General features: G+C 43.9%; 1 protein-coding gene across 2 annotated transcripts in view; it reads right to left on the bottom strand.

The window, feature by feature from the left end:
- The window catches only part of gabrb2a (gamma-aminobutyric acid type A receptor subunit beta2a), a 28915-nt gene extending 3644 nt beyond the window's left edge, over positions 1-25271 (bottom strand). For both annotated transcript variants that reach the window (XM_041943778.1, XM_041943779.1), the window contains exons 1-7: positions 25198-25271; positions 24978-25078; positions 24480-24547; positions 13139-13359; positions 4848-4930; positions 1121-1258; positions 720-872 (exon numbers count right to left, since the gene is read on the bottom strand). In XM_041943778.1, the coding sequence (XP_041799712.1) occupies positions 720-872; positions 1121-1258; positions 4848-4930; positions 13139-13359; positions 24480-24547; positions 24978-25078; positions 25198-25271 (838 nt within the window). The remainder of the gene's footprint in view (positions 1-719; positions 873-1120; positions 1259-4847; positions 4931-13138; positions 13360-24479; positions 24548-24977; positions 25079-25197) is intronic.
- Positions 25272-25620: the final 349 nt, after the last annotated feature.

Below are 25620 nucleotides of genomic sequence, written 5' to 3'. Positions count from 1 at the left end.
GGAGCCTCATCTCTCATTGGCTACGCTCGCTCGCTGCACGTTCTCAGGACGCTGGGAGGGGGTGAGTCTTTAAATCACGTTACCCTCTGAACGCACCGTCTGGGGCTCCAAACCGCATGTGTCCCACTCCAGAAAACAAATGGTGTGTGACAAGAACGACACACACAAAGCTCAGAGCCATTCCCTCTGCTGCTCTGACCTGTCATACCCATGTTTAACACTCAGGGGAGATTTCATTTAAGCATCAGTGGTAGTTTCACATTAATGCAAAAACACCGACTGTAACATTTCAGGTGCATTTAAGCAAATGTTGCCACCTTTCGTTCGACTGCAATTTAGCTGCGATCTGGCTCTGATAAGCTGGGATCTGTGACCAATGAGAGGCTCCGATAGACAGACAGGCAGAGAGGAAGACAACACGCTTCAAGGTCGAGCTGCAGCGCTTCTCGCTCTGCATGACTCATGCATATAGTCATCTCTGAACAACAGACATTTAGCCAGGCAGTCTATCACACACTGCTATCACTCACATGCTTAAAGCTAATGAGAAGACAAGCAAATGCTGGGAAAATAGTCAACGCAGAGATCAGGCTCATGACACACACACAATAACGTATAGATCTAAATCAAATGTTAAATGGCCCTCTTTCTGGTTTGTAATCATTTAGCTTTGGGTTATTTCCCAGGGTCACTGTTCAGCGGTGGCGAGGCGATCCTACCCAGGGCCACTCTGGCAGCCGAGGCATCGTAGTTGATCCAGAAGGAGACCCAGGAGAGGATGGTAATCAGGATGGAAGGCATGTATGTCTGCAGGATGAAGTAACCAATGTTCCTCTTCAGTTTGAAGCTGAGGGACAGGCGGGGGTAGGAACCTGAAGGAGGCACAGGGAGAAAGGAAGTGGAATAGAAATAGATTTTCCTCAATGACGCCCACTAAAAGTTATATAGAGCCTGCCATGTTCATCTCCAATAACTTATACCGATATTTTTTGAGCGTCAGGATTTTTAAAAATGTTTCTTTTCCTAAAGATCTGTTTTCAGCTGAAAGAAGCCGCTAGCGCACGAGAAAAAGACAAAGAGTTAAAGGAGCAAAAACAAAGTTGACTTTTGCGGCGTTTACCTGTAGAGAAGACCACGTTCTTGGAGATGAGCTTATAGTCAACAATCGAGAACTGTGGCAGCTCTATTCTGTCGACCCCGGACACTGCGCCGTCTCCTCCTCGCCAGTAAAACTCAATATCGTCTGTGGTGTAGCCATCTGCAGAAGGGAAACCAAAGCCTGCACACTTAGAGACACATTACCAGCATCCATTACGGATGTATAATACATCATGGTGTCGTGACATGATGTGAAGTGTCTAGAGCAGTAGTTTCGAACCTGGGGGTCCAGACCCTGCAAGGTGTCACAAAGTACATCTGAGGGGTCACAAGACGATCGAAGAAAAACATTTCAGGTTAAACAGTCTGAGAAGAGAAGAATCTCAAATTTTGCTTAAAGTGGTTGAATTGAAGAAGGAATATATAAGTGTTAAAGAGGAACCACAAGTTGACTTCGCTTTATTCTACAGTGCTGCAAGCCAAAAGGGCTGAGACTCACTTATACACACATTTTTAGCTTTATTTTCTGTCCTCCTTAATTTTTTTGTCCCCGTTAAATTCTAAATCCACGATAGAAAAGAAAAGCAAGTAATCCTTCAAGTGCTGGTTGAAAGCTAACATCGCTTTTTGTTTGGCTGTCTGCTATCAAACAGCAATCTCTGAATGCCAAATAAGCCAAAATTAATGACATTAATTTTGGCTTATTATGTGTTTTCTATGTTGATATAATTTTACAAAAAAAGGCCTCATGAATATGATGATTTCAGCAAACTCCTGGTCTCTGCTTCCCTCGGCTGCATCAGTAATACAAACAGGTAATGTTCACAAAAAAAATTAAACGTAGCTACGTGTTAGCTGTAATGGATCACTGGTTTGTTTTCATAACCTACTTACATCAACCTGAAACACTATCTCGAACTGCAAGGTAGGAAACTGATTTAAAAAGGCTGGCAGTGATATTAAGTCTGATCCATGAAAGGCGACATATATGGGGATCTACTGAGGGGGTTCACAGGACAGGCAAAAGACACAACTAATGTTGGGAGGAAAATATTCACGTTAAAAACATGGGCATGTTTCCACGTTGAAGCATGGTTTATATTGGTGTGAGTGTGAGAGTGTGTGCTCTTTTAAAGCTGTAGCACACTGTGAGCGGCAGAGATTTGGAGCTTGATGCGTTTGTTGCACATGCATGGAAACGGCTGCAGTCGCCGTCAGAGCAGGAGCAGCCATCTCCCAGCCCTGAGCTCCACTTTGTCTGCCTCACACTCAAAATAGAGGCAGTGACCTATTCAGATGCGATGAATAATTAAACTCAGAGGCTTTGATTTTTAAAAATTAACACATATTCCTGACATTCAAGGTGAAGTTAGTCGTGGTGCTCGTGTTGGGTTGGTATTGACTGGACAGGCAGCAAACATTTTGACTTGCTCCCTGTCCAGGTGTTGCTAATAATCCCAGCAGTGGCTTCATTCTACATGAACTTGCGTGCACACTACCAGGACACTGAAGACTGAACAGCCATCATCAATTTTACTGATCCCACTTCAGTTTATCCTACTGCGACATGTAAAAACGCCTGCTGTGAGAAAGACCTGTTGAGGTTGGTCTGCATCTTACATCATTGACAAATAAGGCTGATATTAATATATGTCCAACAAATCGCACTGTTATTCTGCAACTCAATACTGTCTGACTTACTTATCCTATCACTTAGCTCCAGGCCAATTTGTTCCTACTAAAGATTAATCATTTTTTAACAACTGGCCACAAATATATAATTTCCATTTAAAAAAGGTGAAATGATTTCCTAAATCAGCTGGGCACTGTAGCTTTTAGCAGCCATTACTCAAACATGAGTAAATTGTGTATTTATTGGGGACTACTTTTAGCTGCGGCTTAATACACAGTAGGTTTACATACAGCATGTAAATATGAATGTGAGGTTGACTCAAAATAAACTCCAATGTTTGTGCTCATGGTAGTGAAGGTCAGCCAGTGCACTGGTGAGGCTCACTGGTGTGTTTTTAATGGCACAGAGCAATAAACTATACACTGACAATAAGACAAGCATATCATCAGCCTTATTCTGCTGAGGTAAAACAACACATAAACTGAAAACATTGCAGCGCTGGTGCAGCCGTGGAGCATAATGTGGCTGATGCTGAAATTGTACACCAGCAGATACAGTAAGCTCTGCCTCCACGTCTGCATTATCATCATCCCAGCCTCATGCAACCCCGCATCACCCCAATTAGGGCTGAGTCCACCATGCTGCTGTTTTGATGCGCAGCTCAGTTCAGTTCTGATCAGCCATGACAGGCTGGGATCAGGGGGGTGTCGAGGAGTCTGGGAAAGGGAGGTTTTGGCATGAGGAGCATCGTAAGGGAGCATTTTATGGCCTGTACATAACTGGTCAGTCGAGTTGTAGCTCCATTAGTTCTGGACCATTGTCTCTGTACGAGTTTGGAAAGATGTCGATGTATTACATCACTGCTCTCATCCTGGCCTGTCATGTGGGTCCCATAAGACTGATGTGAAGAGAGAAACTATGCAGCGTGAGCTTGAAGATATGCATGCATATGTGAGTGTGTGTTTGCATGCGCATGTGTGCAATACAATAAATCTTTCGTGCTGGAGGGGTGCAAATCAATTATTGCTCAGTGCAGCCCAGCATGTGAGACCCGTGGTCTGAGCTGCAGGAGCGAGCTGCTGATGTATCAGGGGATCTGGGATTTTAAGACTTGTGTCTGTTAAAAATGCATCAAGTTTATCAAGGGAAGTGAGAGTTCTCTGGGCTCATTAGTCTGAATAAAATAGCATGCTCTGGCATGAAGCGATTCCAACGTTAAAACCATTGCCAGTTAATCCATATGAGAGCAGATACTGCCTGGTGATCAAAACTGGAGCCGTGCGTGTGTGTGTGTGTGTGCATTTTGTGTTGGGCTGCCTGAGAGAGGAGGAGGAGAAAAAAAGAGAGTATGAGTGATGGAGAGAGAGATAAAAAGGCTGGGAGAGAGAAAAAAAAGAAGAGGATGAGACCGTGCAAAGAAAGGAGATGAGAAACGGAAAGAGGGAGTGATGAGGAGAGAGATGGCGAGCATAATGGGAGAGGAGCAGCGAGAGGCGGTTCTGACCCGCACTGTTTTTGTGCCGCTTAACGCTGCTGGCAATGGTGTGATCAAACCCGGAAAGACTGAGCCCTACACCACATCCCAGCCCCATAATCCTTCTCTCTGGGGACCCAGATAAAACACGCAGAGGACCTCGTCTTTCTCTCTCATGTTCCTCGACGCTCCCTCCCTCCCTCGACTCGAGAGCGCCGGATCACGTACAATTACAAACTCCATGTGAAATGAGCTCTTTGTACTGTACAAACATGGAGGCAGTTTCGGGAGGAATCTGCACATAACATCCACTATCAGCACATCCCTGAATCACTGGACCTAATCAGGCTCGTCCACGCCTTGGGAAGCCACTGCAGTTGGAGTTGAATTAATTAGGCTGGATGTTATCAGTCAGCGAGCCATTAGTGATGTTCCTCTTCTTGATGCGTATCTCTTGATATCTCATCAGCCTTTCTCAGCATTTTACATGCAGCCTTATCAGCCTTCCTTCTACCTTGCCACCACTGGGCCGGCAGACTGTTTTCAAACCAGATTTCAGAGCTGCATGTGTACGTGGGATCTGTTTAATTCTACGTCTACGCGTGGGCGTGAGAGCTGGTTGTCAGGGACAACGGTACTTACAGCTTTCGATCTCCAGGGTGCAGTTTTGCTCATCTAGAGGGTAGCGGCGCAGGTCCATCATGCAGGCTGCAGTGGTGGTGATCCTGCACACAGAGAGGGATGGAAAATACAGGATTCATCATCAAGAGCCTGCCGAGGCTGCCACAAGCGGCTCGGTCCATTTCATTTTACCTTCACTACAGAGTATGATGAACACGTCAAAGCAGGCTGATGACAAATCCTTATAACTACAATACGAAGCACCTGATATGGAACCATTCCTCCGAAAACAACAGGATCAAATGAAAAATGGCATCAAATCGGTGATAACTCAAAATCAAATGCTGTTTGCCAAATCTGAGAAGGACCTGAACTGTGACCTGAGATTAGTATTAGTTCTCAAGTTTGTAGCATTTTATAACTCTTCAACACCCGAGCTACGTCCTAAGTCCAGAATACAAACTAATTATAAGCAGGGCAATGTGTTCACACTGGAAAAGTGACAAAATTAAGTATAAAAACAAGCATGCATACAAAAAAAATGCATATTTTTCTTAAATATGCTGTCAGTGCACACTATTGTGCCACAATGCAATGCAAAGAGAATATGGACTAGCTAATGAGAGCAAAAAATATGAAATAAAGAGCTGATAGGTGAGACAGCTCCCATAAGATCTTCAAGCTTTGTACTGAAACTGCTGCACAAGAATTTCCCTTAGGAAAAAAAGTTTTATCATGTCGCAAAACAAAAAATAAATATTTGGAAAAATACTTTTTTGTCAAATGTTATTGTCCTCCATCAGTGCATGTATTGCATCATTTCCTGTTAGCGCAAAATGTACAGTACATGTCTTACTTGTATGCTGATTGCAAGAAATGTATACTATTAAGAATAGTATCTACTGCATCCAATTACCACTGTATGTAGTGTGGAACTGGGACACAACACCGGTTTTATTTTCAGCAGATAACTAGATAAAACAAGAACAGGGTTCAACCTCTGGTCACACAATCCTGTAATAAAGAGCCACAGAGTGCGAGCCAGCCGCGTCTGACAGGTTCACTCAGAGCGACGCACTTCCTGTTACACACACGACAAGTTGGCCAAAGCTGAGACAGGCTGGCACCCGGCCCTGCCAAACCCCCGAGGCTGTCTGAGAGAGACCGGACACACAATTTAACTACAGGGACTAAAGCTAGTATCCTAGAGTTGTAAGACAAACCCACACACACACTCTCTCTCTCTCTCTCACACACACACACACTGATTGATATAAAACATGATAGCATCATGCAACCATTAACAATAACAGCGGCCTGTGGCAGAATTCCCAGTATAGTTCAAAGTATATGTCGTGACCTTGGGTTTCCCTTGTCATAGCCGGTTACTATCAGTTCATCAGTTTGCTGCCTTAGTGATCAATTAATTCACAGATGACAATGAAAACTAGTAGAAGTCTTTGATAGCGAGTAGATTACACTTAAAAAATTTATTTTTTCTAATTAAAATCAACTTTAAAGATTTTTTTTTTTATGGGAATCTTCCTCATTCTGTCTTGTATGAAGGTGCTGACACTCAATTTAGAAGTTTGTAACGGGAATAATTTAAAATAATCAGGAGACTGGCACTTTAAGGGAATAAAGACTAGAAGGAAAAGGTGATCTTGTAATAGCATAAAATACTTTACCACAATATATTTTATGGAATATCAGTTGATTCATTTTTAATTAAAAAAAAACAGGCAGGAGTGTTTTTGCTCAGTTCAGCAAATGAAATATCTCCTGAAATAGTTTTTGTTTTTTCAAAAATCATATATAACATCCAATATTGCCATAAATCAGTCCTGCCCATTTTCAGCATTGCACACAATGGCCTATTACAGATATTGAAGGGATAGCTGCTGTGACATGAAAAAACAACTAAATATATAAAGAAATCTCTAACAATCTCTGACGGTAGGCAAATTCATACTGTCTGATGGTGAATATTGTGATATCACCCAACCCCACTTGGTGAGATGGAGATTTTTTTTGCAATGTATAAACAGTTAAAAAAACCCCACATTTTTTAAATTTCATATGCAAAGTTGACTTTTCATCCAGTCTGAAAATACATTTTGAGCTCGAACTGCTTAACAAATAAGAATAAGTGTAGCACTAAAAAGTAAATCACAATATCTCTCCTCTCTCGACCCCATCGTAACTACAAACTTATCTTGAAGAGTGCTTTGTCTTTAATAATTAAGAGCAAAAGTTTATTTGAAATCCTTCTGCACAAGACTCGCAGCTCCCCTGGGCCCAGCCTGGCAAGTTTAGGATTTCATTTTTTTGAGATGCAGAGACACACAGTCTTCCTCTCACACACTTAGGCTCTCTCTCTCTCTCTCTCTCTCTCTCTTCCTCCCTTTTCTTGCTCTCTGGGCTCTTATATAAGAGCCAGTTAGCAGGGCCATGGTGCACTGGGGGATTAACACAGGAGTCTTATTCCTGTCCCAGTTTACCCTTTTACGACCACAACTTACTTGCGCTCACCGGCCAGTCACTCATCACTCACTGTCACTAGCATCGCCACCACTAAATCATCATGGTGGCAGAGGAAGCACAGGGGAGAAGCGGAAATGAGGCCAAAATGGCAGGGGTAAAAATAACAGCCTATTTATAGCCCACCTACATCATCAGCAGAAGTCTGGGAGCTTTTTTGTCAGAGACTCTGCATCGCTGATCAAGAGCTGCTTCTGCATCCCCTGGCCGAGCTAGCGTGGCCAATACCCCCGCTAACAATTAATAAACAGCTAATAACGAGGGAGGAGGAGAGACGGATGAGGATTTCTCTGCAGGATTCCCTCCCCGTCCTCGCATTCGCCTCCTCCTCCTCCTCTTCCTCGTCATCTCCGCTGCAGCGAGAGGCTGCTGTGGACCTCTGCAGCAGCAGCGGCAGTGATCATGAAGCGCGGGCTTGTTTGCTCTTCATCAGCATCAGGGCCGGTCCCCCCCCCCCCCCCCCCCCCCCCCCCCCCCTTTCTCTCTCTCATCCCAACCTGCCGGAGGAGAGGCCACGCTCTAACAGATCACGCAGATTCAAACACGCTACATTTGCTCTGCGTCGGAGCTAATAGGACATGGAGCTCTAAAAAAAGGCTGTTTTTGTGTGTGTGTGTGTGTGTGTGTGTGTGCGTGTGTGTGTGTGTTTCTTTTCTCCTGTGCATGTTCCCTCACAGTTCAGCTCTGGCTGTGTATGTGTGTGTGTGTGTGTGTGTGTGTGTGTGTGGACCCCCCCTTAGGCAGCCTGTGCACCTTTATTCCAAATGACCTTGTTTACGGACATAACACAACCACCACGAATTCCCAGACAGAATCTCATTTCGAGGGAGCGTCACGGCACAGAGGCGAACGCAGAGAGAGATTTTTGCAGGCAGGTTACAAACCAGTGCATCCTTTAATTAAACTGGCCTTATTATTATGACATGGACATTGTAATGGAGCTAGAAGTTAAATTAAGATGGAGAAGCTTCCTCCATTTTGGATAGAGAGCCCGTGTTGAGCTGTGGAAACATGGCACGCAGGATTGTCTCTCCCTGCCGGGGCACTGTTGCCAAATTTGAAAATAAAATGTCTGCAGTGGCAACAAAAAGAGTCCGGCGTGTGTGCCAAAGCGTGCCAAATCAAAGGAGAGGTTTCTTAATTTCAAACTACAGGCTCATATGAACACATGCAACACACAAAAGCAGCCCTGCCTGATCAGTAGTTTGAGAGGGAGATGGATAACTTTGAAGGCGATGCTAAGCCCGTATTGATCGTATTGACAGAAGAAAAAAAAAAAGGCTTATTTAAATCCCTCTCTTCTTCCACTCAGCAGCTTTCTCCTCCTGGCCATGCGATGTCATCTATTGAGCCGCAGAGTGGAACACTCCTCGCCCTGACAAAAGAGGACGTCAGTCTCCATAGCACAAGGATATGTCCTCTCACAAAAGGAGTTACAATATTCACAGAGAGAGAGAGAGGGGAGGGGGAGAGAGAGAGTGAAGGGAGGAGGAGGAGGGAGAATCCTAACAATTTCTCCATTTTGAATGAAGTCTGACCTTCATGTCTCTTCCTTTCTCTCCGGCTCTCCCTCTTTTCTCAATCCCTCTCTGTGAATTTTGAGCGACACGCATCAGGAGCCGTGCACTCCATGTCTTTGCTCCTTCCTCCTTTCCTGCATAAAATGAAAGGCTAAGTGGAGTTCGTGTTGTTGTTGTTTTTTTTCCTGTCGTGTGTGTCTGTTCTCGCAGCCTGGGCGGTATCTGTGTTATTGGCTGAGCCTTTTCAGGGGCCGGGTAATTAGATCAGACTACCTCTCCCCGAGAGTCAGCCCGAGCCCTAAAGTGACAGTTGGGAGCACCGTTGCAATTTTCTGCTCCTCCTGGTAATTGAAGACCAGGATTTGGCAGGATTGGGGCGCGCTATATATCCAGGGAATAAGGAGTAAACAACACCCTCACCCTTCCTCCTCCACATGCACCCCAAAAATAACACTCGCCCACACCCACCCACCGACACAGATCCTACACACACATACACACACACATCTAATGCCTCCTGCAAACTAAACAACTCTAATCTATTGGTGTTCCCCAGGTGCAGTGTTAGCTAATTTCAGTTAGCTCAGCACAAATCCACGTTCACCTTTGAGGCCAATAATATGTTTACTGTTACGGCTTATTATGCGAGGATTTAGAGCGACAACATCGCATCTTATAGCGCGACATGTTTACTAGGGTTTGAGGTTTAAAAGAAGGTAAACAAGCAGTGAAATGATGCAGGAGAATTGATTTTGCATTTGTTTTAATTGTGTAATTGCTCAAATATAAAACCAATTATTTCCATGTTGTTAATCAACAGTTTGGTTGTGTTTTAAGGTGCACGGGGTGTTTACACTGTGTAGAACCGGAAGAAGATTTAAATTTTATATTCATTTTTTATATTTCATTGAAAATTGTTTGTATTTGTTGTGTATGAAATCTCGCAGCTGAATGAGCTACATATCATAGATTAAAGGTGACCACCTGTGATGTAATATCACACGTCCATAAAGATGTTGACACATTTTTAAAAAAACTGAAGCAGCAGAGTGCGTCATATCCTGACTTTTAGTCTCCAGGATGGGTCGAGCTCCACAAAAAGTGGCTCCTGCGTTTCCCATGATGCAACTGGACGGCAGAAGTTTGTAACGCCGGCTTTCTGCCATAAATGTGTGGTCTCTGAGCCCTGATTACATCACTGTGACATCATCAGGGTCATGTTTTCAGATTTGAGAAGAGCCACGGAGGACGTTACACAGCTGTCTGCCTCCTCATGAACAGTTAACGTGTAAAATCTGTTCCTGCACAAATACATTTAATTAAAAAAAGGTGGACCTTTAAAAGTGAGGTATTTTAATGAATCAAATAGAAACGCATGGGTGATGATAACTGTAACATAAACTGACTTTCAGTGGGAAGAAACTATAAGCATTGACTCAAGTATTGTACTTAAATATAATTTTGTGCGGAAAGCAGATAGCGTTAGCTCCCTAACCACGAAATGCACCAATGAAGGGCTATTTACATGTTCATGCATCAGGACTAGCAGTTAAATTCTAGACTATAACACAGGTCATTCTGCAGCATTTTTAGGGCACTTGTAATTGTAACAGAGTATTTTTACGTGGCGGTATTCCTACTTTTACTTCACAAAGCATCTAAATGCTTCGATGAACTGCTGAACTTTCCACTGATGATGAAGGCTCAAATGAATTCACAGCCAACAGTCATGCGCTCAGACACCCTGGCAGGACGCGTGTTCACACACAACCTGTTTTCCCGAGGACTCCGAGTCTCCTCTCAGTTAGCCGTCTCCTCCACATCCACTAAAGCCCTGCTGTTGCAACCAGCCGGCCCGTCTCTACAGGTATGTGTCAGCGTGCTCAGAGCGCGCAGGCATCTGGCCGGGCTGACTCTGACAGAAGCTTGTGTCTGGACTTGCTAGCATCAAATAAAACCCGGACCAAACCCATGAACCAAATAATAGAGGAGCCGGGAGGCACCGGCACTGACAAGGACAACGTATCTGAGGTAACGGCCGCATCTCTCCGCTGCACGCATGCCCTCAGATTTACAACAGCCCTATCATGGCCTCCATTGCTTTTTTGCTGTTATGCAAAAACATGTGTTGGTCTTATATAATTGAGTCAGAGCGTTATAAATTACATTTCTCGACTGCTTGAAACAAAATGTAGCGATGAATGATCTGGTGCAGTGCAGATACTTAAATTTTTTAAGCAGTCTTTGCGCAAGAAGGGCATCTCAGTCTAGAGAGAGAATGACTGAATGCTGCAACATCTTGAATTAGCAACAATAATCTCATCTTTTAAACGCGGACACTAATCTGAGATCATTTGCACAAGCGACACACACACACACGCGCGCGCGCACACACAAAGAGGAAGCGACAGATCAGAGGAGGCAGCGGCACAGTGATGGACGGGCTGTGCTAGCCTATGAAGTCAAATACGCAGCATCAGTACAAATACAGATTCAGTGTTTGTATTGAACTGCTACATTATTGATTATGAGCTATCAATTATGGATGACAGTCTCCTCAGAGGCATCACGGTCCAACACCACAAAGAGATGTCTTGTAGACGGGCTGAACCATCCCGCACAATCAGACTCACTTCGGCTGTTTGTGCCACCCTGCTTTATTATTGATCACAACCAATCAATTATTGATACTGATTATCATCAGGGGATGTGAGAGGCCACAACATGAAGGCGTATACCTCCTACACATAGCTGTTAAAGGATTATTCTACTTTATTACAACTTAGGACTTGTTCTCATGGCTGTGGACACAATTTCTATCAGACATGACACAGTGTATAGACCCGAGCGAGTGCTGAGATCTGCAAATGTTGCGACGGTCAAATGAGAAATGAGCAACCAGGTGATCAGACAGGTTGTAACAGGTTAGCCAGATGTAGATCTAGACTGCTGGTTTCCAGCCACTCTGGCTTGTGACCATTTACAGCCCGCCCAAAGAAGTAGTACTAGTGACCCCACACAGTCACAGGTCTCATGTGCCAACGAGCTGCGCACTTCGCACATTTCAATACTCTGAATGGTCCAGAAAAGGGTCAAATTCTCTGGTATTTCAGAGGAAAACTTGAAAAACTTTGAGGGAAAAAAAATCCTTTTCATATTTCTTTTTGGTTTGTTTTTATAACAGGATGCATGGAGTTCCTCTGTTTGCCTTTTTATTAAGTTAAATACGGGCCTGTAATTTTATTCTCCTGTTTTATTCCACTGTCTTTACATCCTGGTTACATGTGTATTTTTATATTGCTGTGTGTTTTTAATGCATTTTGGGAACACTTTACAATAAGAGTACAAATCAGATGTGTCATCATGTGTCATGCATTAGTTAAGCATTACTTAAGTATATGATGATTTAATGCATGCAAGAAATGTTCAATCACACTGCATACATTCGCTGATATGCAACCAAATGAGCTTGATTCCAGTTACAGCAGTTTTTATTCAAGCTGGTTTTCAGATGCAAACATTTAGATAAAAAACAGAAACACATGAATATAGTTACACAAATAAACTCTGACGTAGCTGAAACTGATCTGACTTGATCGCATATCAGCTCACATATGAAGTAACTGTGAATTAACGTTCCTTAACTGATGATCAACGTATCATCAGTTAAGGAACGTCAACTCATTATTTGTCAACTCATTATATAAACTGATATAAACTCATAGTGACCTGATCATTTGTTATTGGTGAGCAACAGGAATTTATGATACACCCTGTATTAATTCATGCATTAAATCATCATGAGTCATGCATTAGTTAAGCTTTACTTAAGTATAATATTTGTACCCTTATTATAAAGTTGTCATATGTGAAACACTTTGACTTGTGTTGCTGTTGAAAGCTGCCACACAAACAAACCTGCCTTGTTAATGACGTCAGAATTACCTTGGGACCCCTTGGACAGTCCCAGCCCCACAGGTATCAAACCCAAGACCTAAACCATGTTCTTTTTAAGCTGAGCACATCTAAATGTTTTTAAGTGTCTCTCAGATGTGCTGCTGCACTGCACTGTCAAAAAAAAAAGGCTGAACTTGTGCTGAGCAGGAAAGTGAAGCGCCACAATGGTTTAAAGTCAAAATTAGAGTTCATTATAAGGGCTCATTCAGACACAATCACATTACTTCATTATGCATCGCGATCAATCCGCTAACAGTCATGACACGATGGGTAGGGCGGCAGTAAAAGGCTTACCTGAGTCCATAAAGCACCGTGCCGTCGGGGTGGAGACGGATCATCCTGTTCTTGACGGTGACGCCGTGAACGAAGGACTTCTTGTCGTTGAGGAAGTAGGTGTCGGGGACCCACAGCTGATCCGCCACCCGGTTATCCAGAGTCAGGTTGTAGGCGATCTCAGAGTAGGACAGACGCTTGTCCCGCCACGCTTGCTGGAAGTACATCGTCAAGGTGTAGTCCTGGAGGAAAGAAGGGGGGGTCCATTTAGCAAAGCTAGAGCAGGACTTCAGAGAGTCAACTCATAGTGAGAACAAGTAACACTGATGTTAATTACACTGTCAAGCCAAAACACTTTCCACCAAGTCTTTCAGGTGCTACCCTAAGCACGGGACTATGCCTTATTTCCACTCTCATCTCAACAGGGAAACATGTGAAACCCTGACAGCACGCCATCCCATGCTAGCATCTGACTCCATAGATGTGTCACAGCACGATGAATAGACTGTGCACAGTGAGAAGGTCAGCCAAAAGGTCATTGGTGGTCCCAAACTGGAGGCCATGGTGGCTGGGGTTGGGGGGTTAATATTCAACTATCCTCGCTTAATTTTGAGACCGTGACCAGAGGGGAACTTTCTCAGCTGGCTGACGATTGTCTCACGCTAAAAATATCTGCTTCCACTTGAACGGGTGAAGCCGCTCTCTGCTCTACGGAGACAATACTCTCTCTAATGCAAATGGCCGGTAGATTTCTGCAACTGGGGTCTCCTTTTTTTCTCTCTCGCTGCTTTATGCTTCTAATTCCGTGTAAGAAACAACCAAACGGCCAAGATTTCGGAAAAAGGTTTCCCAGATGTCCCCTCAGCGAGAAAACACATCTGTACTGTACAGTTTGTTTTTACACATTCTCCGAGATGTAGCAGTAAACTGCATCCCCTCCTCTCGCTCTCTGTCTCCTTTCTCTGCTTCTCACTCTTAAAAAAAGACTTACACCCACACAGCCACAGCAAAGCACAGCACTGCAGTTGGATCTGCTCTGTTGCAGCGTATTGCAGTGCAATCGATGAGCAGGAAAACAAATTTAAAAATTTGGTCCATGAAACGAGGCCCTCGAGCTTCTGCTCCAGGCGGCCATCATTGTTGCTTATCGCTGCGCTTCTATGTTTTCCAATCCACACTGACACCGCAAAGCAATCGCTACTTTGGCTCCTAAACTCTTATCATTCATTGCATGCGGCGTGCACGACCAAAGCACTGCGTAAAAAGGGCATCTAAAAATACACGAGCTGCTGCCATGTTGATTTTTTCAGGAGTGAAAAGTCAAGCGAGGACGGCCGCATCCTTATCCTGTTTTACAAGAGTTCCCACTGAACCCTCCTCTCACACTCGTTCCCTCTCTGTCTCATTATCAGCCCGTCGATCGGATGTCTCTATCACCTTTGGGATCGCTAGCTGCTGCCTGTGGGCTCGGTACGCCTCACCCACTGAGGCAGCATCTCCTGCAAGACATCCCCACCTTTACCGCCATCCTTTGCCGCGTTGATGAAGGAGCAACACAAGGAGCTGGAACGGTCGGAGGGGAAGATACTGTAACCCTGTCTCTGACTAAATTAGAAAGCTGAAGCAAACAATATTAACTGGAGCCCCACGGTAACAATCTGAGCAGCATGATTGTTTTAAAGCACAAATTATTTTGCAATATGGCGGCACGGACTTTCAGCAACAAACTCTCTCTATTTTTCTTTTTTCTCAACATGGTTTTATGACGTATCTGGACTGAAACATCCTTTGACTTTTGGTGGATATGGTAACAAGCTTTAAGTGTGTCTTGTGTGTCACATTTTGGATGTTTGCAGTCATCGCATCTAACGCTTATTATCATCGCTAAATAATATGTTCACTATTTTTTTGGCTTAATTGAGAAATCTTCTTTAAGAGTCAAGGACTTGTCAAAAATGTAGAGTTGAAAACCCAAAGATATTCAATTTACTATGATTTAAAAAAGAGAGAAAAGCAGCAAAAATCCTCACATCTGAGAAGCTAAAACCAGAAAATGTCTCTGCTTCATAAATGACTTTTACGCACAATTAATCATCAAAATACTGCGGCTGTTAATTCGATCGACAAATCAATTAATCCAATTGTGATTTCTGCACCAGTAGGATTTTTACTTATATGTTATAAAAAATTATTTCCTCGTTTAATTGCTCAATAGTCGAAGCAAGTCAATTTGATTTATATAGCCCAATATCACAAATCACAAATCTGCCCCGAGGGGCTTCACAATCGGTGCAATCTGTCTCTTCTTAGAACCTCCAAACTCCCGAAAAGACGCATCTGATAGCAGGAAAAATGGAGGAAATGTCAGGAAGAGCAACAGAGGAGGGATCCCTCTACTAGGACGGACACTTATTGAATTACAACAAAATCACTCAATACTCCCTATGTATATGACTTAAAAACCCTCACAATTGTTTACATTAAAAGCAAAATCAGACACTTCTGAACCATCGTTGTTCCCCAGATGTGGAGTGTTGCATTGGCAGAAAGTTGGAAGCTGGAACAATGTGAGGGCACCACAAAAATAAAGAAATCACACTCAAATACACTGTTGAAGAGTAAATAGGGAGTGATTTCACACACAGCAACAGGCCTTTTTTCACAGCAGACATGTTGACATGTCACAGCAGGAAGAGCTCAGGTGTCAGGCCGACTAATATGTTCATTAAAGATGGCTCTGTTCTACTCAAGTGTCCCAGTAAGCCACGACGGTGTGACAGTGAGCCGGCAGGCACAATAGCAGGACCCTGAAACTGAGGCAGCTGAATGGAACTCAGCCGTCGTTCATTTTATTATTTCCACCTGTGCTTTACTGCGACATGTCAATATCTCTTAAAGGTCTATTAAATACAAAACCTCTTCAGCCGTGTCTCTTAAGTTCATTGTAGCTTGGATTCAAGGTGCCTGCTCTCATTTTCTTGCGCGCGTGTGTGCATTTGTGTGTGTGCAGTGCTTCGCTGTGTACGTTTGGGGGTGGGCGGGTTTAAGAGTATAGAGATGCATGGAGAACACCTGGGCCTGCACGCTGCCTCCTGGCTGTGCTGTAAAATGGCAGCGTAATTACGGCCGCACAGATGGTGCTGCTTACCTCCACTCGGACATCACTTGAGCTCAGAGAGGGACACAAAATAGAGCTGCCTCCCCCGTCTCTCTCTCTCTCTCAGCACGGTCCAACTTATGGTTCAAAGAATGTGCAACGTAAACTACTATGCTGCCGGGGAGTGCATTTATTCCTGTGACGGGGGAAAGGTGTTGTGCTATTCTGGTGCAGGAAAAGCATGCAAACACTACATCCTGAACATCTGCATGTCCATCTTTTAGCATTACAGAAATGCATGTAACAGCACGCGTGATAGCCATGTCACAATATCAAGCACAACTCTGCTGCTGCTAAACATAAGAGTAAAAACACCCAATCAAAGCAATATTTTAACACAAAATATCATGTCACTTTGTTGTTTCAGCATTTTGTCTCCTGGACCAAAACTGATTTCTGAGCAATAAACAAGGCATTTGATGTGTTAAGAGTCTCTTCCTCCTCACACTGAAGCTGGAGAGGGAGGAGCAGGTGGGGAGGATTCTTCAGCGTGCAGCATCCAAAAAAAGCCAAAAAAAAAAAAAAGTGAGAGACAGACCGTCCCATGCTGGAGCGTCGGTCTCCAAAGCGACCTTCAGTCTCCTTGTCACAAGCACTCCTCAGAAGCCCTATTAACATCACACAGCGAGCATCAGTGAGGGAGACATCTTGTGGAGAGCGCCAACATTAAAAAGAAAAAAGAGAAAAGCACGACAGCACTGACTGTATAAACAGGATGGAGATGCAAACAAGGCCCGGCCAACTTAAAAAACATCAAGGCTGGTTGCACAGTGACAGTGTCTCACTGCAGATATGTTTCTGGGCTAACAAACCCCCATTAAGAATCTGACAGAGTGACAAGCAGTACATTTGTGTTTCCCTGAGAAATCTGACAGGCTACAGTTGTTACAAGACCTCCATTACAGCTACATCAGCTGTCACAACCGACATGGGAGGGAGCTGCCGACAGACGCGCTTCACACAACGCGTGCTGCTCTGTTTGTAGGTTGAGATGCGAAGAAACAGCTGATGTTAATGCATTCACCTTTTCTCTACCATCTCGCCAGCAGCATTCACGTGTTTATTTTCAGTTTGTTACTTATGAAAAGATGCGTGCACCACCACATTTTGAGTCATTTCCCGCAAAGGTTATTTTTTTGGGTTATAGGGACCTTTTTAAAAATACTTAACATTGTTTTATCAGCATGATAGTTGATGATTTTTGGTGTGAATGTTATCTTTAATCTATTTATTGTGCTACTGCAGTCTTTTGCTCGTGAGTGGTCTAACAGGGAGAAAGACTTTGTGTTTATACACAGCCCATACGAATCATAAGCACTGATTTTCTGGCATTTTTTTTAGCGGCTGGTAAAGGAATTCTGTTCTTAAAAAATCTGCATATATTCTATTTCTATTAGTAAATATTTATAAAATAAAATGTAAAAATAAAATGAAATATTTCCATATTTGGTGGGAACAATGCTTTATGGTAATGTCTGTAATTTTTCACCTTCATTAATTGTGCAGTTTGTTACAAAGGGCAATGCTACTGCTCCAATGCTGTTTTTCATGCTGGGTTTTAATAAGGTCAGAAGGAACAAATAATGATGGTTGGGTTTTTTTTTCTTTACACATACAGAATTGTGGTTGTGGGACCCTAAAAAAGGAGAAAACAAAGCCGCATTCAACAAAACACAAGGCTTCAAAAAACACATTCCACCCATGAACCGTTGGTGTGACAGTTGGTATCTGAGCTTTCCTCCCTACTCTGCAGCTTACGGGACCAGACAGACGTCCACCATATTGCTAACGCTCCCCTCTGCTGCATCCTGCTGCAGAGGGCTCCAGCAGAAGCACAGAAGGACCTGCTGATAGCAACAACATCTACTGTGCACGGCTACGAGGAGCGACGCCATGTTCGGGCGATAACAAGCTCGTCTGCAGACATCTCAGCGTCTTGTCTGCTCGCCTCCCATCTACAAGCTGGGGGAGACGCCACAGCACATCAGCTGGTCGAGCTGAGTTTATTCATTTGCTGCGCTCTCCGTGTCCGGTTAAGTTCAGGCTTCCAGTTAACTATTATGGGTCAATGGGGAGTTAGCGCATTCTGAATGAGTTGCCGGCCGTACGCACCCTGAGGGAAGTGACAACATGGACGCCTTTGTGACTCTCTTTCCAATGGGTCATTTTTCAGCTACTTAGCTTCAGTGGAGAAAGTGCCTGACAGAATCATTAAGGGAGTCATCAGCACATTAAATGCTTTTAATGGAGCTGGCTAACTTACTCCCTGTTTTAAGACACGCAGCTTTTTTTTTTTTTGCTCCCACACAGGCCATTATGGAAGAATATTACGACCAATTTAAACTTGGCGTAACTTCGCTCTTACAGTGCGACTCTGCAAGGGTAAATGCTGATAATTAAAGCAAATGACAAAGCAGCAAAGTAAAAATAGGAATGCATGTGATTCATTTTTTTGATAGGTGCATTAGAGGAAATGCATTTCAGAAAGACACCATTACATTTACAACTGCAAATCAATCAGAATCAAACAAAATTACATGTAATCATTTAAAAATATGACACTAGCTGCCTAATGTTTAAAATATACATATTTCTAGCACATTTTTACCATAAGTATTGATTAATTGTATCAATGCGTGTAATCAGGTTTCTTTCAAATCTGCTGTTATTCTGCTTTTTTAAAGCTCCTGTCAGTGTTCTATCGTCAATTTCAAATTCTCCACGGACTAAACATTAAACAGAGAACCCAGTGTGCATGTAAGAAAGCTGCAGGATTAAGTGTTGTTCTTGTGCTGTAATTATGCTGCTGACCATATTAATCTGTTACTCCGTGTGGCCACTCAGCATAACTAATGACATTGTTCTGGACAACCTGCATTCTTGTTTTAAGCTTTTAGGGAAGCTCAGCAGAGCAAACAGAGCAGGCAGAATCAAAGCTGCACCGGACGGACACACAGACAAAATCTGTCTTGTATTTAAATGTTCAAAAATGGTGAATATATCTCTAGAAAAATGTGCATGAGTTGTAGTTCTGATTAATGTTCTTGCAGCAACTTTAGGAAAGCCGCAGAAAAGAGACGTGACACTCTGTAATATTTCAAATGAGAACTGATTACTTACTCCAATCACCGACTGTCTGATTAATATGCACCAGTTCTGATAATCAAGTAATTGATTCAGTCATTTATCATGTAAAAATGGCAAACATTTGTGCTTTTCTCCCTTTTGAATGTGTGTAAACTGAATATCGTTGGGTTTCAGATGGTTTGTTGAACAAAACACACAATGTGAATATGGCCCATATGTGGTATTTTTTTTTACAGTTTTCAGATATTTTATAAAAGATGAATCCTTCAATTGAAAAAAATAAATTCTTATTCATTATTATCAGTCCTATTTAAGATTCTGTCACGATTAACATTTTCGGGATTTCTTGTATCATCAGCGTTTATGAGAAAAAAAAGCAAAATACCAACAAATCTGGCCTCTCTTCAAACACACGACAACCTTCACCTGGATCACAAATGTTTAAAACCTTGAAAAAGTCCCTAGAAGAAGAGGCCCTATTTGCTTTTCCTTGACTTCCCTGGATCCACAAAAAAGGGCTGCGTTGTCATGGCAACACTGAGTAAAAATAACACAAGCTTATTTTCCACAAGCTGAAAATAAAATGGAACAGGATCAGTTTGGACAAACAAGATCAAAATGGTTGCTAATTCACAGGCACAAGAAGCTGCGTCTCTCACGCGGACGTTGGCCTGCGACGCGCTCCCTCTGGTCATCGCCCCCCCCACCCCCCGTTATCTGACGGCCAGATCCCCTTACTCATGTAAAGAAACCGGCGCTCGTCAGGATAATGATCGTAATAAAGGCAACGCTCACGCCCCACTAATTCCTCCATCCCAGAAGCCACCACAGCTGGTTTGTTTAAATCTTTTAATTCACAGCCAGCTAATTAACATTCAGAGAACAGTATTATAGTACAGGCAGTGCCTCTTAACAACCACCAACCTCAGGTATTTTACATGTAATTAACAAGCGTGATGAAGACACGACGAGGAGCGAAAATACTCATTTACCTCACTCCAGCCTCGGAGTGCATACTGTGGCTATGCTCGACATATGGATGTACGCTGAGGATGTTATTATGCAGCACTGATGCATTGCTGAGACAACAGACCCGACTTGTATTTAATCAGCTGCACTGGCTGTGTGCAGAACACTTTTTAATGCACCGTAACCGGGGTTCGGTTCCTGGATCTGTGATTTCAGCAAAAACAAACAGCATTATGCAAATGCAATTTCAGCTGCTAAGTGTGGGAGATGAGTGATGGAGCGAGATGCCTGCACTGAACAGACAGAGATAAAGGGGACGGTGGGATGGGGGTAGGGGGGTCTTAGCCATGATATCATATCTGTGCCATATTTTGCACTAACCCCAGTGAGTCAGCAAAGCCCACCCAGCAAGGATGTGTGGTCACACCTCGGACTCGGAGGACACTTCCCTCTCAAAATAGCACATTTGTAATGTCATGCAGGCGAGGCTGCTACCTCGGCGCTGACTGACCTGCACATTTTTATTGCCCGACAACACGGCTGACCTTTGAGCCTCAACGGGCCATCGTTGTGGATCACACGGGAATGCACAAAAAGAAAAATGGCCCCGCTATGGCACTATGACACATGCGAAACCGACCTCTTGCATGTGCACATCGCATGGAGGGAGAAGCGGCAAAACCACGAATCCCGCTTCGTGCTCAAACACCACCTCAACAGCCATCATGCCCTTCATGTCAGCGTAGAAGAAAAATGCCACAATGGCTTCAATCAGCCCGGACCAAAACGCAGAGTTCATTCTCCACCAGAGGCGTTTTTATCTTTAATTAGAGGAGTGAGCAGCTGTCTACAACCCAAAACCTGCTCACCGCCATGATGGCAGGCCTGCTCACAGACACTGATTTCAAAGCCAAGGCATATTCTTTCACTTCTCACAGAAAATTACTCCATTTTCCTTTTGGTTCTCACACTGTTGGTGTAAAATTCAGCCTTCGTTTGGAATGAAGCGTCACTGATGTGAATTTGTTTGGGGTTATAATATTTCAAAAAATCAGAATCTAGTTCAGATTAGCACTTTTTCCACGTTCCACCCTGATTAAGACCCCGTGGGGCTGACATTTTAACCAATGTGCCTGCCTACATAATGGCTTTTCATGCAACTTCTCTCCTTGCTTCGAAGGAGAGCGTTTCTATATGTGTGCAGCTTCAACCCTGGACTTCTACCATCTAAAACTGACTTCATTCTTTGACTTTTTAACTCTGATTAATCATTTAAGTGATTCTTCAAGCAAAAGTGTCCAAAACAAGTCACAACTCACAGATTTTCAAATGTCTTTTGTCTGCTTTTCTCAGTTTTTTATAATAGCCTTCTGAAAATTGAGGGTTTCGGACTGTTGGTCGGACAAAACAACACTTGAAGACATGATCGTGAGCTTGAGAAACTTTGTCAAACACATTTTTCACCTGACAGAGCAACTGATCAGGAAAATAATTTGAAACAGAAAGTTGCAGCGTTAGACTGGAGAGTTGTAAAATTAGCTGCCTTGTTTTTAAACCCCTCAAACTTCACTGAAGCACTGAGCCAGTCATTACAAACTCATGCTGTGCAGCCAAACCCACACACTATTTCAAATCACTGTAGGCATCCCAGCATCATGGAAAATATTTCAGGCTCAAATTTTGTAGAAAACGATGCACAGAGATCTAGAAGATCCATTTGATGCAACTGTGCAGCCATCTTGGGTTTGAGTATTCCCCTCAGCTCGAGCGTCATGTAGCTTCAGCGAGGAGCAGCGTGCAGCAATGCTTCCAACCTTAAAGCCACTTAAGTCGAGGAAAAGGGGAAACTGTATGTTGAGGGGTTAATGAGGAAGCTCTCATGTGGCAACAAGGGGTCTGCGGTAACTTTTCCTCCGCCTCCACCAGGATGTAGAATATCATTAGAGGAGACGGGGACGCTGATCACAGTAACCTTCACCTCTCTCCCACCCTGCTCTTCACCAGTCTCATCCTCGCCTCTCTGTGTTGTTTTCCCTTTCAGCACTTTAATCTTAAAAGCGGCTGCCCCTGATGAGGAAGATCAAAGCGGCCCCGCGCCGAGCACAGGTCACCGACTCCGTCCTCGTGATCACGCTGCAAGATTTGATTGATTTCTCTGAGATCAATCTCATCCTCCATTGTACCAAAGAGAGCTGGACGTGAAGAAAGGGGGAGAGTCCGGCCTGTTATGTAAGTCGCAGGAAGGGTTTTTCACAAGGTAACAACAACGTGTGGAACACAAGTCAGACGAGGGTTGTTTTTTTTTCTACTTTTTGTCTAAATTTGTCTGTCGTGTCAGAGGGACGCCTGTGCAGATCTGGCAGGGCGAGCTTTTCCGAGAAATGAGCGAGATGAACGCTCTCTCATAGCCACAGGGAGTTGCATGACGTCAGTCGCCATTCACTGTTTGTGCACAGTTTTGTGTTTTGTTACACACACAGACACACACGGATGTATGAAGCAGTGTTTTTTTCCAGATGAATGCTTGCATAGATGCCTAGTTCTTAAGTAAGATAACCCTTTGGAGCAAGGCAGAGGTGGATTACATGGCTGCTGAGCCCAGAGTCACAGCCAGGGATCCAGTCAAAGTGGTGGGAGGGAAGGATGGAGGAGGGAGAGAGAGAGGGAGAGAGAGAGGGAGAGAGAGAGAGAGAGAGAGAGAGAGAGGACGAAAGCAAGTGAGGGGTTTCTATTTCAAATCTCCCCGGACCCCCAAGGCACTTCCGTTGTGGATGCATCCTCCACCAAAATAAATCATTTCCATCAAAGGAAAAGCTCTGACCATTCAGTGCTTTCCCTCGTCCAAAAGCAAGCTGACATACGCTGTCGTATTTATGAGCTGAAAACTCCTTCAGTGCAGTTTGAAAATGACCATCAGACACACAGATTTGACAGGTCGCCACGATCAAAAAAAAAAAAAATCTGACAGGCAAAATTAACAAGACGTCAACTGCAAAATGGCTCAATTAATAATAGAAAACACGTCTCCTTCCGTTCCTGCCGGCAAACTTGTGTTTCATCCTCTTATATAACATCTCTATTATGTTGCTCCATGGAGAAGCTGCTTTGTAAATCATCTTTTCGCTCACTGTGGATTCTCTGCAAAGACTGCCCTTCATATTGTCTCTGAAAGCATCGCAAATGACATGAGCAAAAGCACTTCTTCCACAGCAGGAAGACGGTGGATTTAATGCAGTGGAGCTACACTGAAGCAGTTAATACTGCTGTGGGTTTCTTGTGGGTTGCGGTCTGTCTGTCTGTCAGTCAGTCACACGGATCAATAGGTGGTGCTCTTGCATGGGCTGCTGAACTTTTCCCCCCCTGTCCTCTCCAAGTCGCACATGACGCTCATCTTTGTGCACCAAAGATCAAGCCGGGGTTTTGGGGTTTTTTTTCTGTTGCAATATGCTGTGTGACCAGACATGTATTATTAACAAACTGCTCACGTCATCTGACAAGTAGGGGGAAGATCATTTACGTAGACGGTGATGATGTGATTGGTCGCCGAATTAAAAAGCCTCTAAAAAAAACATCAAATGATGCCAGTTTGGAGAAGAAGAAGAAGAAGAAGAAGAAGAAGAAGGAGTTTTTTTTATCCATTTTGTAGGTAACTGCATGAAGAGGAAGAAGGAGGAGGAGGAGGAAGAAGAGGAGGAGGAGGGGGGGGTGGGGGTGCGTGTCAACAAAATTACACCACCGAGGCTTGACAACGTGAAGCAGTCAGGAACACGCGCGCGCGCGCGCACACACACACACACACACACAGAGGCAGCTCTCCGCGCGCGCAGCCGGGGCTGTGCGTCCGAGTGCGCCAGTGAGTGTGTGTTTTGAATTCAAATGCAGCAACACACCAGAGCTGCAAATGCGGAGACCGAGAGGAGGATGGCGATGATGTGTTTGGGAACGGAAGCCTTCACATTTTTTTTTTTATTTAACCCGAGTAAAATCTATTCACAAGATGCCTCAGCTTGGCTCAGATTCTGCCGGCTCTCTCGCATGCAATCGCACACACTGACCCGTGATAAGTTGCCCACTTCATGGGTATTCCAGCCGTGCCAGGCACAATTGGCAACATTAAGCGGGGGGTTATAATCATGAAGATTCACCTACCATATTGACTTCAGAGACCATGTCTATGCTGGCTATGTCTATATTCATCCCCACAGCCACCGGCGCACCTGTGAAGGAGAGGAGGCATTAATACAACACATATGAATAATTCTCTCATCATGTAAATTTAACAAATTCGTGACGCGCGCTCAGGTTCCTCTCTGCTCCCCTCCACCTACAGGAGACTCGTGCATCATCAGCCCGAGCAGGGAAAAAAAATCATGTTCAACACGCAGATGAGATTAAAATGCTGTTAATTTCATCTTTTTAGTGGAATAATCAAACATTGATGAGCAGGATCGATCACGTTAAAAAGCCTGTCTTATCTCCCCATCAAATGAAATGTGCTCATCATTTCTCATAACCTAATTGGAAAGGCCTATTTGGCTGTGAAGGGATGATTATGTAAATTAAAGGAGATTTTGCGAGTCATTTAACATGTACTGCACGTCAGGAGGGCGTGAAAACATGACATTCCGTTCTCAGTTTGCTCGTTACCTCCGAAATCTGGCCTCAACCGAATGTCGTATCCTTTCATCAGTCTGTCCACTGTTTCTTTTACCAGAGGCATATTGCTCGGATCTTTGATATCCTTGACGCTGGGGAGAGAAAAAGGTGGTGTGATGCAGAATAGCTTATTAATGTCACACGCCAGGCACGCTTTAACAGAGGCTACATGACATGCGAGACAGAGGACAAAAGACGCAAACGGGATTACCTTTGAGCCCAGACGAAAGTCACTAGTAAGGAAAAAGTCAAAATCCCAAAGTGGTTTTTCCTGATCCTCCCCATCGCAACAGTTTTTGAGGTGGTTTCGCGATGCGAGTGAGGAGAGCGCGCATCCAACTTACTCCAGACAGTGCAGAGGAGCCAATGAGAGGCGCATGCGTGCAGCCAGCCCAAGATCAAAGAGTGGAGACTGATGATGGTGGATGAGCAGTTTCCATTGCAGAGAAAAATATTAAAGGGACAAGTGGCTGTGCGTAATGAAGAAACAAGCGTTTGTGCCAGGAGTGAAATGAACAACAACGGCGTTAATTCTAGGCTTCTTTTATTCTCATGTCTACTACATGGCAGATAAGTTTGTCTGTATCCTGACAAGGTCAAACAATGGGATGCACTGCAGGGTTAAAGTGGTCAA

This window comes from Chelmon rostratus, chromosome 9 (genome assembly GCF_017976325.1).
Source record: "Chelmon rostratus isolate fCheRos1 chromosome 9, fCheRos1.pri, whole genome shotgun sequence".
Lineage (NCBI taxonomy): Eukaryota > Metazoa > Chordata > Actinopteri > Chaetodontiformes > Chaetodontidae > Chelmon > Chelmon rostratus.
Note: the sequence above shows the minus strand (reverse complement) of the source record. Positions and strands in the feature narration are given on the sequence as shown.